Raw genomic sequence first — 14301 nt, 5'->3', positions numbered from 1 at the left:
TGAAGGTTTTGCTAGTAGTTGCCACGCTTGGCAGATGGATTAACAACACCAGTTAAGCTTAGGAGATGCTGCTGTCAACCCCTCGCCTTCCCTTGGTTGCCTCTTACGACAATTACGGCCTATATGATAAATCCTACTTATAAGTAATAAATGCTTAAGTATATGAAAACAGAATAAAAAAAAATTATATCGTGTCAATTAGATTTTCTTCAAATTAATATTTAGAAATTGGGGAAAACAAAAAGAAGCATCTAGTAACAGTGTTATGTTTTGATTTAATGTAGTCACTAATCGCTGTCAGTCACTTTACAAGTCATTCCACAGATTAGAGAGAACTTCATTCTCTATCTTCAGCAATTTCATTCAATCCTTTTTGTCAGGTTGACTTCATTGTTTTATTAAACCATGTGGGTTTTTATTTCGAATTTAAAATTTTCGTATTAATTTTAAAAGCTGCACTTATTTCAAATTATTTAAAGCCATGGATTATGAGGTGGGAAGCGTAGCGGCATTAATTTCTGGGGATGTGACCCCAAATCGTCCAAAACTTGTGAGAAAAGCTTTAACTCCAATAAAACATCAGCCGTCGCCCAATGTAACACCTAAAAGTGAGTTTGTGGATGATAGGTCTATATTTTTATCTCCAAGTCTACAGAAAAAAAAAGCTATTGTCAAAAAGTCGCCTAAAAGAATATTTCAGAATCCTGATTTAGATGTAACTTTCGACAATATAAATAATTCTTCAGCGATTAGCCCAAAGGCCGATAAAGTTAAAAAACATTTAGAGGAAGATTTAAGTAATGAAAATTCACAATTGACTAGTCCTAAGCTGCCTAGAAATAAACGTCAAAGTATAGCGCACAATAACAGTAATGATGATGAAGAACAAAAAATTGGGAAAGCTAAAAAAAAAAAGAATGCCCCCCATTCGTCATCAGAAAACATCAGTGAAGTTCTAAAAGATGTTCAATTACGAGTAAAAAATCCAAAAAAGAAGACAGACTTATCTGGATCTCTGGTAAACACGAGTGAAACCAAGAATAATAACTCCGATTTAATCACAAGCACAGAAAATGTAAGTACTGAAAAGAAAAAAAATAAGAAGAGAAAATCTACTGAGCTTATACAAAATGATAACCAAGATAAAAAAATATCAAGTAATAAGCAACAAAATGTACATGAACATATAGACGATGTAATGATTCCTAAAAAGAAAAAGAAAACATCAAAGAAATCAAACTCTGAAAATAAAACTGAAATAGATACTAAGCAAAGTCATGACATCATTTCAAAAACAAATGAAAGTCTAAAAGGTAAATCTAAAAAAAATAATAAAAGTTTTGTTAATCCTAATGCAATAACAGACAAAGATTCTGATTCAGAACATGATTCAGATAATGAAATTGAATCAGAAACAGAACATGCCAACAATGAAATCCTAGATACTGGCCCTGTAGAGAGCTCTGATGAAGAAGAATCTCCTGAAAAGTCCGTGACACCAAAGGTAGAACACGAGCCAGCAACCAGAGATGAGATAAAAAGGACATTGTTTGTAGGCAATGTACCCTTTAGTAATAAATGTAAAAAAGAAGTTAAGAAGATTTTCAGCAAGTATGGAGCAATTGAAACTATTAGGTGAGGTATTTTTTATTTACTTTACAGTATCTTGATATAATTTTGCCATATGGTTCCAGCAGAGAATAGGCCATCCCTTTCTTTCCCATGGGTGTTGTAGGAGGCGACTAAGGTGACTTAAAGGTAGAGGGATGGACAGCAATATCCTTCTTAAAACATCACCAAAAGGTTAACTACAGTTGCCAACCCAGTTGTCAAGTGTAGCAACTAGAGGCAAAACCCCCCTTTTAGGGGAGGCCTATGTTTAATAATGGACAGTTTATGTCTGATATGAATGAATCATATGATTAATAGTATTACCAATCATCTTAAATCATAATTATAATAAAGTGCATTAAAATGTCATTTGAAAGATTTTAAAGTATTTTTTTTACTGCTTGTTATTGTATACATGGTTACCTGATGGAAAATGGTTACTATCGCCCAGTGACATGAATAATAGTATCTTGTATATTACAGAATACACTGTGAGGTCCATGATATTCCTTTTCATGTTATATTCTTTTTCACTTCATGAATATTATTATTTGACTGTTATTTACCACATAAATATATATTACTTAAACTACACAGGTTGATTTGTCCTTTGGAATTTTTTTTTTAATAGAAGATTAAGAAATGGTAACCCTGTCTGCTCTAACAGTATACACTAGTGGGGCACCAGTGAGGCATGATAGGTGAGAATGAAAAGGCATGTTAATTAGCCTATTGTGATGAATACACCTGGAATTCAGCACAATGAATTCCAGCAGGACCATGTGAAGGTCAACCTGATAGGATATATTGCTAGCAATGGGACTGGTAGTTCACATTACTAAGAGTCCCTTTCCTCCATTCTCTAGGATAAAAAAACTAGGCCATGGTTAATTTGCTAATTCAGAAGCTTAGGCTAAGTTTTGACCTTGGAATTCCACTGTTAAGGATTGTGTGAGTGAAATATTGTCATCAAATGTATTAATTTTATTTTCCAGAATCCGCACTGTACCTGTGAAAGATGCCCGGGTTACTCCAAAACTGGCTGTTATAAAAAATGAATTACATCCAGAAAGGTCCACTGTTAATGTTTATATTAAGTTTAAGGAACCATCATCTGTTGAAGAGGTATTTTATTTATAGTTTATAATTCAATACAATTCTTTGCTCATATGCATATCTATACAATTCTAACAAATGTGAAATAAAATTTATAAACTACAAGATATAGTCCTTATTGTATTTGTATTTTAAATTTAGTTATTTCACATTGTGCCTTAAAAAAAATAAGTTGTTAAAAAGAAAAAAATATTAATTTACAGTATTTATTTTTGTACATTTATATACTGTGATTTATATAAAACTATGTGTTTTTAGGCATTAATAGAGAACAATACTGTATTAAATGATCACCACCTCAGGGTATCAAGAAGTGATTCAACAGGGGCCGAACATGATCCTCGCCTTTCTGTTTTTGTGGGAAACCTACCCTTTGCACTGGAAGATGAAGGCTTGAGGGAAAAGTTTAACAAATGTGGCGAAATTGTCTCTGTGAGAATTATAAGAGACAAGAAGACTAATGCTGGAAAAGGTACAAACAGACATATTCTGTGGATTTCAAAAAAGTGAAAATTAACCAATATTCATTATATTTGTATGTACAATGCCCCCATCCAAAAGCCACCATATGCTACTGTAATCTATTGAGGCTTATGTAAAATAGTGTTTATTAAATAATTGTGTATCTTTATTAGTAATTCACACGTTCCCTGGAATTACTTGTGAAAGTGTACATATGTTCTTGCTTGTATTGATCAATTCTTAATTTTGCCAAGTGGTTACAATCCCAGCATTATTTTAAATTGTTTATCATGAAAATATTGAATAAAATTTTGTTTTAGGTTTTGGCTATGTAAACTTTGCTTCAAAGGATGGAGTGGAATTGGCTTTAGCTTTAACAGATGAGGACTTGACTATTAAAAATAGAATATTACGTGTCAAACGGTGTACACAAGTTGGACCTAAAAATAATAATCAGAAGAAAAGTTTTAAAGGAAAACAGTTCAATCAAGGTGGAAGGTATAAACAAAATGATCAAGGGAGAAATTTTTCACAAAATAATCAAGGAAAAAATATAACAGGGAATAATCAAGGCAGAAAATTTTCAGACCAAAAGCAAAGCAGGAATTTCTCAGATCAAGGAAGAAATTTTTCAAATAATCAAGGTGAAAATTTCCAAGGAAAGAATCCGTTTGGTAGAAAACCAAATTTCAGTCAAAGACAAAATCAATATGGTGATAATGTGAATGATGGTGCACAGAGAAGAATTATGAATAAAAGGAAAAATCAGGTTTGGAATATTTTTTCTACTATTAATATTAAAAATAGAAACAAGAAAAATATAATAAGATAGTATGATGTAGATAAAAGTATAATGTAGATTTTTTTAAACTAGCTGAATACCATGGCTTTGTTGGTACTTTATGAGTAAATAATTTCTAAATAGATAATATAGTAATAAATATATAGATTTTTGTAAAAAAAAAAGCAATTTCTCAATTTGATTGTAAATTTCTTTATTACATAGCACCTACTAATTGGGTCTAAATTTCCAATAAAAGAGGATTTACTGTAGAAAAAAACACTAAAAACAATTGAAAGTGATTTCTATTAAGGGAAAGCTAAGGTAGTCTTAAAAAATTAATAGTTTTTATTAATAATAAAAAAAAGAATATAAAAATGAATAAATAAATTACATGTAAGTTAAACCGGTAGTTATTACATTAAAATATAATGTGTACTTATGAAAATTTAACGATATAATTACATTATAATATAAGGAATTGTAAAAAATCACATTTCCTTCCAAATCAAAGTGACTGACAGCAAATTAAGTATATAAGCATTGTAGTGACGCCATATATAATAATAATAATCATCTTAAATAATCATAATAGGATGGTGGAGAAGGTTTATCAAATAACAGGCTAAACACAAACGGGCCCCCCAGAGAGAAGAAAGTGAGAAGGGATTTTGTTGGTATGACTTCTGAGAAGAAAAAGGTAATTTACAACTTTGTACACGAATAGTGCTCTAAGGAGCTTTTTAAGTTAATGCTTCCCTTTCCTTTTCTTTCCAAAACAACATGCTGCGCTCAAATATCACTCACACGCAGTAGGCATAAGCATTCCAAAAGATTCGCAGCTTTCCTCTGTCAAATTTTATATGGAGTTCCCTTTCCGGTCATGTGTTTCGTCCTATTTACAATCCTACAACAGTGGCATAGGCGTGAAAAAATACATTTTCAATCTGTCAAACCGACGATTGCCAACAGTTAAATTGCTGCGATGGCGACCATCACATTTAGACCACATTATCTGCTTACAATCAGGTGGTGTGTAGTCACTTAAATTGTGATGTGGTAAATTAAGAATATGTTAGTCAGTTGATGTATGTAAATAGAAAAACGATTATAGCAATTGGGTTACAATTACGATTCCCATTATTTGAAGTTACAATTCTATAGCCTGAGCAATTTATTCTTAAGGTGTTTATTCACTAAACAAAATTGGATAAGAAACACTAGATAGCGCTGGAATCGAGACTTGTGGTTTTTGTTGATTATTTAGTTTATTTTTTTTTTTAATTGTCGAGTATTGTATCTAATATTTCGTGTGAATGAATACGAAACGAAGAAAGATGATTCTTTCAATTGCCATTTTGGAATAAAAAATAACAGTTCTCTTTTTTTTTACTAAGTCTTTAAATTAGTTTAATAGTACTCTTTTTATTTCAGAAACATACTTTCAACAAAGGAGATAAGAAGAAAAAGGTTTTAAGTGAAATCTTAGCCAATAAATAATGTTGTGCGTGTCGTGTGAATTATTTAATATTTTAATGTTTAAATTTATCTTTAATGAATAAATACAATTAATACGAACTCATGATATATTTTTTATACCAATCCCACATTTATATATATAAGTATATATAAAAACCTCTTGTTACGAGGTTCGTTCACGATAATTTCCGAAACTGCTTAAACAATGAAATTTTATAAATATATATTGTTTGCTCCAATTTGAGAGACAAGTTAGACAAAGATAGTTCTTAGTCCGGTAAAAAATGTTAGCTAGTAAAAATATATTGTGAATAGCTGACTTGGCAAACTTCGATCCGCATAACAGTGCAACATTACTTTATTTTTTTAAAATAAAATTATTTTTCTATAATAAACATAGCCTAAGTTACTCCTTATTACATCAGCTACCTGCCTGTCCTGTCAAAATTGGTCCACAAACAGACAGACAAAAAATTATATTTTGGTGTATGTATCGTATATATATTCATATACATGTAGTAAAAAACGGTTATTTCAATATTACAAACAGACACTCCAATTTTATTTAGATGTATAGATAAAACTTATTTTTCGTTGGTTTAACTGATCTAAAAATACGTGAGGGCACGTAGATAAATTAGCTCGGGTCAAATTGCTAAAGAAAAAAGAAAACAAATAAAAGAAAACCACATTTTATTTGGTACAGTATTATTATAATAATTGTCATTACAAAAAATGTCAATGTTAGCAAAAATAATCACAGTCAGACACTTGTAAAACTAACACTAGTAGACGCGGCCGGCGTCCCTCATACACGTACTTACACGTCGCGGTGTGCACTAAGACTAAGAACCTCAGCAATCCGGTGTGTATATAAATGACCTTACTTACTGTACAATATTAACACTACAGTTTTGACGGAAATATAGAAAAAAAGGAAAGATTCAACCTTAGATTTTAATTTAGATATTCGTAACATTTCTATAAGATATTTATATATTATTTATAATGTAATATGATTTTTTATTAATTATGAACTTATTATTTATTATTATTGCAAAGAAATAATATTAAAGGTCCTGGTATATTCTTTTCTACATTCCCGTTGAAATTTCGGAAAGAATAATAATAATAATAAGCTAACTCAAATGACCAACAGTATAAAACTAATTGTTCGTACATAAACCAACTTAACAATAATTGTCTTGATACTTATACATTTTGAATAGATGGCGCTGATGTTTTCAGATTTTAATTCATTTGCAAATTCAATTACACAGTTATTAAATTTTTCAATGAAAATTATATTTCGTAAAACAACAATATATTATGAAAGTTACAATTGGGTAGTTACTTATTAATTATTACTTTTAAAATTAAGCGCAGTTACAGTATGAATAATTAATATGCATTATTTTTTAATCATGTCAGTTGATAAATTTCAGTAAATTGTTAATGTGTAGGTAGCCTCTTAGGAAATATTGAGGGTTTGAATGCCAGTACTTGAAAAATATAATATTTTAAAGTTTTTGTTAGACAATCAAATACAATTCAATCTGTTGCTTTTGCGAAGCCAGTTAACAAAAACACCACATTTGGTATGGCACCATTCTATTCTATGGTAACTCAGTTATTCAGGTATCCGATATGCCATTATGAATTACTCCTCTCCCTTACAATAGCTTATTTATATGAACCCATAAAGCGCGCGACCTATCATTATTGCTAACATTCCCTTTCTCCATCTATTAAGTACATGTGTACTCGATATACTTAGCATAAATACAAGGCTACTATTTACATCGACTAACAGTCATTTAGCTAAAAAAAATAATTAAACTATTTGTTTTTATGGTTTGAGCAACGATATACATATGATATGCGTTAATTTTAACAGACTTATTTTGAAAAGAAAATGTCGAGATGTGAACGCTGTGTACGATCTCATAGTGCTTGTAACAATCAAAATTTTAATTTTAAAAACTATGTTTTAATATTACTATATTTTTATATATATTATAATAATTACCATTCTTAAAATGTCATACAATATACTTCAATGAAATGTATATATTGAATTATTCTGTCAAATTTTTAAATTTAAATTATCAAAATAATTATTGTGTCCTCTATTAGCAAAATTGAGAAATCTATATTTGAATCGTACCAGCGATTCGTATGAAGTATACGACTGTTCATTCTTTATTGTAAAAAACTTATATAGAATAGTGTGCAAAGGCTAGTTTATTTGTAAAAGAAATTTCTTTTAAGAAACCTATCATTAGATAATTCGTAAGTATTGTATAGAACTTCGATATTTTTATAACTTTTTATTATTGGATTGCATAATTAAATAGAAAAGAAGTATGTGGGTACACAGCGCAACTCTCCCCCTCCCCTCCCCATCACCTAAGAAAATGGCATTCAATTCCTCTTAAACTTCAGAATAGTTAAAGTTACAACTAAAAATAGGGCTATCCATATTAACGTTGATACAAAACCCATATACACATCTGGATCCGTGAGAGGCCACCCTCTCGTTAGGATGGACCTTAAAGAAGTCGTTGCCAACGTAAGGGGAAGGCAGAGTGATACGTATCGTAGGATCCAGGGCATACCCTCGATGGGCCAGATGACTCCGCTGAGCAGTAAGGTGGGATAGAAGGACCCGAGGGCCAGCTGGATAGCGTTACGTTCCAACTCACAGGCCGCTGATATGACGAAACCGAAACACATGCCGCAGAGACCTGTAAGCGAATTTGTGACTTATATTATTGTTGATACATATATATTTTTACATACACAAATATTTTTGACAATAGCATGGCTATTGAAATTCTACTGGAAATGACAAACAAACTGACAATCCATCAGATCGAAAATGGTAACCATTGTTTATAAACATAAATAGTATCATGGAATTCATTATGCTATAGAGCTCATTTTCTTAGTTATAAATTCAAAGAGTATATACATAGTTTACATATTTGTGTTAGATTCAGAACGTTTTTCTCTTCGAAAATAATGCATAAAAACTCGACATTTATGCTTTTTATATCATATAACATAGTGGGTAGTTGGGAACGACGTTAAATGTAGTGTCAAAACAAAGAAGGCGACAATTAATCACTCATCTGGAACTGACCAGATCCTACAACCATTCACAATTATACTACTTCCATCATACTCATGAACACCCGTTCATGAGTATGATGGAAGTAATATAATCTATTAAAGTCTACTCAGACAAAAGGTTAAAAACCATTGACTCTTATCTTTTTTAATGTTTAACAGAAACTAAGCGTTACTTCCCAGCACATATAAATAAATCATTGATGATTAACCAGATGGGTCACACAGATCACCACATTTCAACTATTAATTAATACCGACCTTGCAACAACGTGAGCATGATGACAAACACGATATTCCCGTTGTTCTTGACACCGAAGACAGATATCATGAAGATGAGCACCAAAGCGGTCTGACCACACATGACCACGAACTGCGTGACCACATGGGAGAACAGGATCTCTCCGGGAGACACGCCGGCCACCCATGACCGGTCCAATAGACCTTCCATACGTTCAACGATCAGTGCCGATGATGTGAGCGCGACGGCGAGGAAGAATACGATACTGTTGGTTTCAAAATAAAAAGTTAGTCGTTTTGAGTAAACTTAAAAATTACGTACATACATAAGTATGTATCTACATATTTATGTTAAAGTAGGTAATTACATTTTTGTCATTATTTCAAAAATTTTACCTAATCTTAGTATCACATACAAGAAATTTCTGTTTTTGATAAATTTTCTGGAAGACAACTTAGGTACTACCACACATAATAGTTCCTACTATACTAGGTAATCACCAAGGTGAGATGGGGGGAGGGGCATTGTTAGTAATGCGGACTGCTAACCCCATTGATAGCAATATACTCTGTCAGGTCGACCTCCACGTGGTCTCTTCTAGAAACCATCATGTTGAATTCCTGGTGTATTCATCACGATGGGCTGATTGACCTGCCTTTTCATCTCACCTATCATCCCACACTGGTGCCCCTCCAGTGTATATCGTTAGCGCAGACGGAGTTACCATTCCAATATCATTCATTAAAAACTATACTGGGTACTACATAATAATGTTATTATAAATAAATAAAATAGCTACTTAATTACAGTTTGTCAGAATTTGTAATGGCAACTAATATCAAATAAATTTCCATATAATACAAATAAAATAACATTATTAACATACTGTAAGGTGATTATTAAAAATAAAACAAACTACTCACGTAAGAATAACACCGGGTGCGACGAAATCTGTAAACGAGGGGTTCTTGTTGCCGTAGATAGGGTCCATAAAATCTATCGGGATATCACCCAGCTTCGGATTGTAGTCACACGTTTCGAGCAAGTCCTGCAATTTATTTTAAAAATAATTATATATTAATGAAATTGAAAATGAAATAGGGGGACGATACTTAAAATTATACATATAGATTAATTATACATACACAAATATAAAAAAATTGGATGAAAGTTATAAGGCATACATATTATAATAAATACCACAATAATATGATTTTGTTTTTAGAGCATAATAATTATATATCCAAAAATCAAATTCAAGGAGTTTTTATTTTTAATATTAAATTAAAATTTACCTTAGCAAAGTCCCTGTATGAGAATTGAATGTCCCTGTTAAGCATGAGGCCTATTTGCTGGTTGGACATATCCAGCCAGACCTGCACTTCGGAGGTCTGTATGGTCTCGTTATCTGCTGTGTCCGCTGTAGACAAAACATGTAACTGTATCAATATCATCCACTAGTTGTTTCCTGCAGTTTTGTGCATATGAATCAGTATATAAAATGTCTATCCTATATATTTTCTTTGTGCAACATAGAATGGCAAACAAACTGATAGAAATAATACCCACCCAATAGAAAATGACAACAAAATAGCATATAGAGAAGTTAACAGTGTTAGGATATAACCTACCCGTGTACAAAATTTCATCTAAATCCATTTAGTGTGAACAAGAAACATCCAAACATCATTACAAACTAATATTTATAATTTTCGTAGGATAGTCAAACTGGAAAATATTCTGTTTGTTCCTGTATCAGGTAGACATTAATCGATTACTGACACTTGGCAAACCATTGCGGATCTTTGGGATCATGTTTTTTTTTTTTATAGATATCTAAATATATTTAAAAAAATCAATTTCGAAATAAGAACTTAAGAGCTTGGAACAAGTGTTTAACAATATAATTTCAACAGCGTATGGTAGTTACAAATAATTCCACTTACCTAAAGCCAATCTCGCAACCAGTGAGTCCGTGTAGTTTTCGTTGAAGTACAGCGCGCCCCAGGCCTCGCCCTCCTTGACAGCGTTCAGAGCTGACGTTAGGTCCGCGTAATACTCCTTTATAGTATGTTCTTCGAGCTGATGCAGGTACCGACACGAGAGGTTCTTCATTGAACAGGACGAATTGAATGGACAGTCGCCATTGATCACTTTTACGTCGTCGTTTACTATAGCCTGTGGGAGAAATCATAGATCCTGACTATAATAATAGACACCATACTAAATATAATATTGCTGTCTTCATTATGTTTGCCACGTTTAGATTTATTAGTTTATTTTATGTGTATCGTAAACAAGCTAACGGCCCCACCGATGGAAACTGACAACCGTCGGCTAGAGATATGAACAGCACTATGGATGTCATAAGATAAATACTATATTACTGACAATATACTTTGTGAACAGCCGTAACGCTAATGCAGTTTGTATGTGTGTATGTAACACTGTATTTTTGGTCAATTCTGAACCGATGTTGATCATTATTTTTGTATTCAATAGAATACACTCCCGCTGTTGATTTTATACAAACTTTGCCATAAAAGTCAATGTTTTCAGTAGTAGTATTCATAAATGGGTATGACAAAATAATTTTTGCGACACTGACCACTTCTGTATAAGTTTTGTATTTCTGCAGAGGTGTTCCGTTCGAAATTAAAGTTTGTAACATACCAGTTTAAGCCCGCTGGGGTCCCGTCCAATCGCCAAACAGAAGAGGATCACTTGCATGACAGGCAGCACAAAGATGAACAACATCACGCCGATATTTCTCCACATTCGCAAGAAGTTCTTCTGAATTAAGGCTTTTATTTTACCTCGAGACGTTATCTGTAAAAGAAACATTATAAGCATCTATGGAACGCAGAAATTAAAAATAGAAAAAACATTGTATCACACAAATCGATTGATGGATTCTGTAAAAATATAGATTAGTTTTCAAGTAGTTGTTGCTCTCAATTCACCTGTATTTTTTAATTAATTCATGTATTTATTTTATGGCTATATTATGTGATTACAACGAGAATTCTATATTAATTCTAAAAAAATATTTTTACGATTTATATGGTCTATTCCTCATATTAATCTAATTAATCTTGTAACTGTTAAAACTGCCGTTTTTCTTTGCAGAGCAAAAAAACTGCAATAGCTACAACTACAGATGCAATATTGTAGACAAGCAGTTTTTTATAAAAATAATAATAATTGAGGATCGTGTTCGATTTCGTATTCTAATTTTAAACTTTAACTATTGGCGTTGCTGGTTTTTTTTGCAGAAAATATGTATAGTTGTTATTGTTAATTTTTGCTATCTTTTTACCTATGTTACAAAAGTAATAGTAAATTTGCTAATTACCTTTTGGTGCCTTAACGCCTTAACCAATCATTATGAAATTTGGTATATACGTACTATGTGATAAAGAAGAACATAAAATAATTCTATGGCGGTTAATATCTCAGCTATTTGGATGAAATCGCATGTAAAAGCTAGTAAAATACAAATACAGCAATAAACACGTACATTACTCAAATTGAAGCAGTCGGTACACTCTTCGCACTCGGTCGTCATAACTTCGGTCATCTTTCCTGGAAGCTAGAACACAAATTCAATATTTACTATATATGTTAATGACCGCGAATGTGAATTACAAATAGAACGTAACAACCATAGATAGACAAGAAAACCTAGATCACTAGATCAGAGACTAAAAACATCACTGTAAACAGAGACCATTAAATAAAATTTTGTACTATTCTCTAACGATACAGTGGTGTTTGCACTCATACGTATTGAAATATTGTAAAATAATAGTTTATTTGACTCAATTTTTGTCTTCTATATCCTGTAATAGTTTGGAACAGTATTACATGTGTCGAATATTATATGGGATTGTTAATCTTAGGTTTTTGTGTACCAATACAAAATTACATATTTTGTCACTTAAATCTTTGTACAGATATTGTAGGTAATAACTTTGTAAAAATAATTTAATATTCATTGGATTTCTTGAATAATGTTAAAAACTTGTTTAAACAAGTTTTTTTCCACAAATGCTGCAATGTCAATACCTACTTATCTCACTACTTAACAATATTTTCAATTTTCAATCGACTTCAAAAATAAGGAACTTAATCCGACTGTATTTTTTGTTATGTTTATGCTTACGCGATTCTTAGCCAGTTAAAAATCTGAACCAATGTTTATTCAAAATAAATAAATATTCTGAATAATAAAGCTTTTTTATTCGAAACAATTGAACTAAAGTTCAGTGTTATTTATATTATGGTTTTCTATAATTATATTTATTATTTAAATTATTAATTGTTTATTATTAATTTATAATTATTATTTTTACTTATATTTTTTTAGTTTTTTATGTTAATTAAAATTATATTAAGTAATTATAAATAGCTTAATAAACTATTTATAAATAATACTTATAAGGTATAAGGTATTTACCTACCATATATTCTCAATAGTAAAGTTATAAAAGTAATAATATATACTCACGTCTCCGTTAGAGCTAGCTCCATTTTCTATTATAAGCACTTCCTTGCTCTGATGGAAATTCAAACCCTTGACTTGAGCATCCTCTGCTGCGTAAGGCGCTTCTTCCCTCTTGGACAGCTTGTTCAGACCGAGGGCTCCACCAGACACGTTCAGTTCTACCACTTGATTGGACTGACCTGTGGAATAAAGATTTATTTCTATTTTACTGTCCAAAGCTTTTTTATAATTAAATATATAAGTGCCACGTAATCACATTATTCTAATAAAAATAATAAAGAATTATCTATTTAAAAAAAAAGTATTTTTAACCCCGCACGCGCTAATCGATTAAACTGGCGTGGAACTAGTGTGGAAAAGGGGGGGGGGGGTGGAGGAAGAGAATGTCGGGCACTTTAATCCTCATCTATCATTGCTTACTTGTGCAACGCCTGTGTGTACCGATAGTGCAAGCGAGAAAATATTAGCGAGAGACAACAGATGTACTAAATTGTAAAAAACAAAATTGAAAATACATCTATACAAATTTTTACTTGTATTCTCGAATAATTTTCAATGAGTATTATAAAACATTCAGTGATTATTTCTTGTTTGGTTACCTACCTAACGTTATAGTTAGATATCTAACTACTCGGAATTACCTACCTATTGCATATTATTCCATTCCATCTTTATGCTAACCTTACGGTATATAGCATTGTATAAAAACTTAAAATTATTTTCTTAATTATAGGCTTTCAAACGTTTTTTTACAACACAGGTGGCAAACGAGCATGTGGCTCACCTGATGGTAAATGACTACCGCCGCCCATGATCACCCACGTGACAAGTAAAACAATATATAGCAAATTATTTTGCATATAATCACTTTATTTATATATTTACATTATTTATTCAGCAGCTTGTAGCATTAATACAACAACTTATAAATAGACACCCATTGTTAATCACGAATTCAAATTATAAAAAGGA

At 31.5% G+C, this 14301-nt stretch overlaps 2 protein-coding genes across 3 annotated transcripts in view; one reads left to right on the top strand and one right to left on the bottom strand.

Moving 5' to 3' along the window:
• The first annotated feature begins 253 nt into the window (after positions 1–253).
• Positions 254–5548, top strand: LOC113514258 (RNA-binding protein 34). The gene is made up of 6 exons (XM_026898295.3): positions 254–1635; positions 2607–2736; positions 2986–3199; positions 3510–3958; positions 4566–4670; positions 5405–5548. Exons 1-6 carry the CDS (start codon positions 482–484, stop codon positions 5468–5470), a joined length of 2118 nt encoding a protein of 705 aa, XP_026754096.2. The 5' UTR covers positions 254–481; the 3' UTR covers positions 5471–5548.
• Positions 5549–6125: 577 nt separating this feature from the next.
• The window catches only part of LOC113514215 (ABC transporter G family member 23), a 95483-nt gene continuing 87307 nt past the window's right edge, over positions 6126–14301 (bottom strand). For both annotated transcript variants that reach the window (XM_026898231.3, XM_026898232.3), the window contains 8 exons: positions 13333–13508; positions 12343–12414; positions 11496–11651; positions 10769–11000; positions 10118–10242; positions 9746–9870; positions 8843–9087; positions 6126–8196 (listed from right to left, as the gene is read on the bottom strand). In XM_026898231.3, the coding sequence (XP_026754032.1) occupies positions 7874–8196; positions 8843–9087; positions 9746–9870; positions 10118–10242; positions 10769–11000; positions 11496–11651; positions 12343–12414; positions 13333–13508 (1454 nt within the window). In that variant the 3' untranslated portion in view covers positions 6126–7873. The remainder of the gene's footprint in view (positions 8197–8842; positions 9088–9745; positions 9871–10117; positions 10243–10768; positions 11001–11495; positions 11652–12342; positions 12415–13332; positions 13509–14301) is intronic.

The sequence above is a fragment of the Galleria mellonella genome, unplaced genomic scaffold (assembly GCF_026898425.1).
Source record: "Galleria mellonella isolate WM207_F2 unplaced genomic scaffold, CSIRO_AGI_GalMel_v1 utg172, whole genome shotgun sequence".
In the NCBI taxonomy this organism is placed as follows: Eukaryota; Metazoa; Arthropoda; class Insecta; order Lepidoptera; family Pyralidae; genus Galleria; species Galleria mellonella.
This window is presented reverse-complemented; position numbering and strand designations above follow the sequence as displayed.

Coding starts and splice junctions, on each gene's coding strand:
- LOC113514258 (XM_026898295.3), top strand. CDS start 482: ATGGATTATGAGGTGGGAAGCGTAGCGGCATTAATTTCTGGGGATGTG. Junction 1,636..2,606: donor GGAGCAATTGAAACTATTAG/GTGAGGTATTTT, acceptor TTTATTTTCCAG/AATCCGCACTGTACCTGTGA. Junction 4,671..5,404: donor TGACTTCTGAGAAGAAAAAG/GTAATTTACAAC, acceptor TTTTTATTTCAG/AAACATACTTTCAACAAAGG.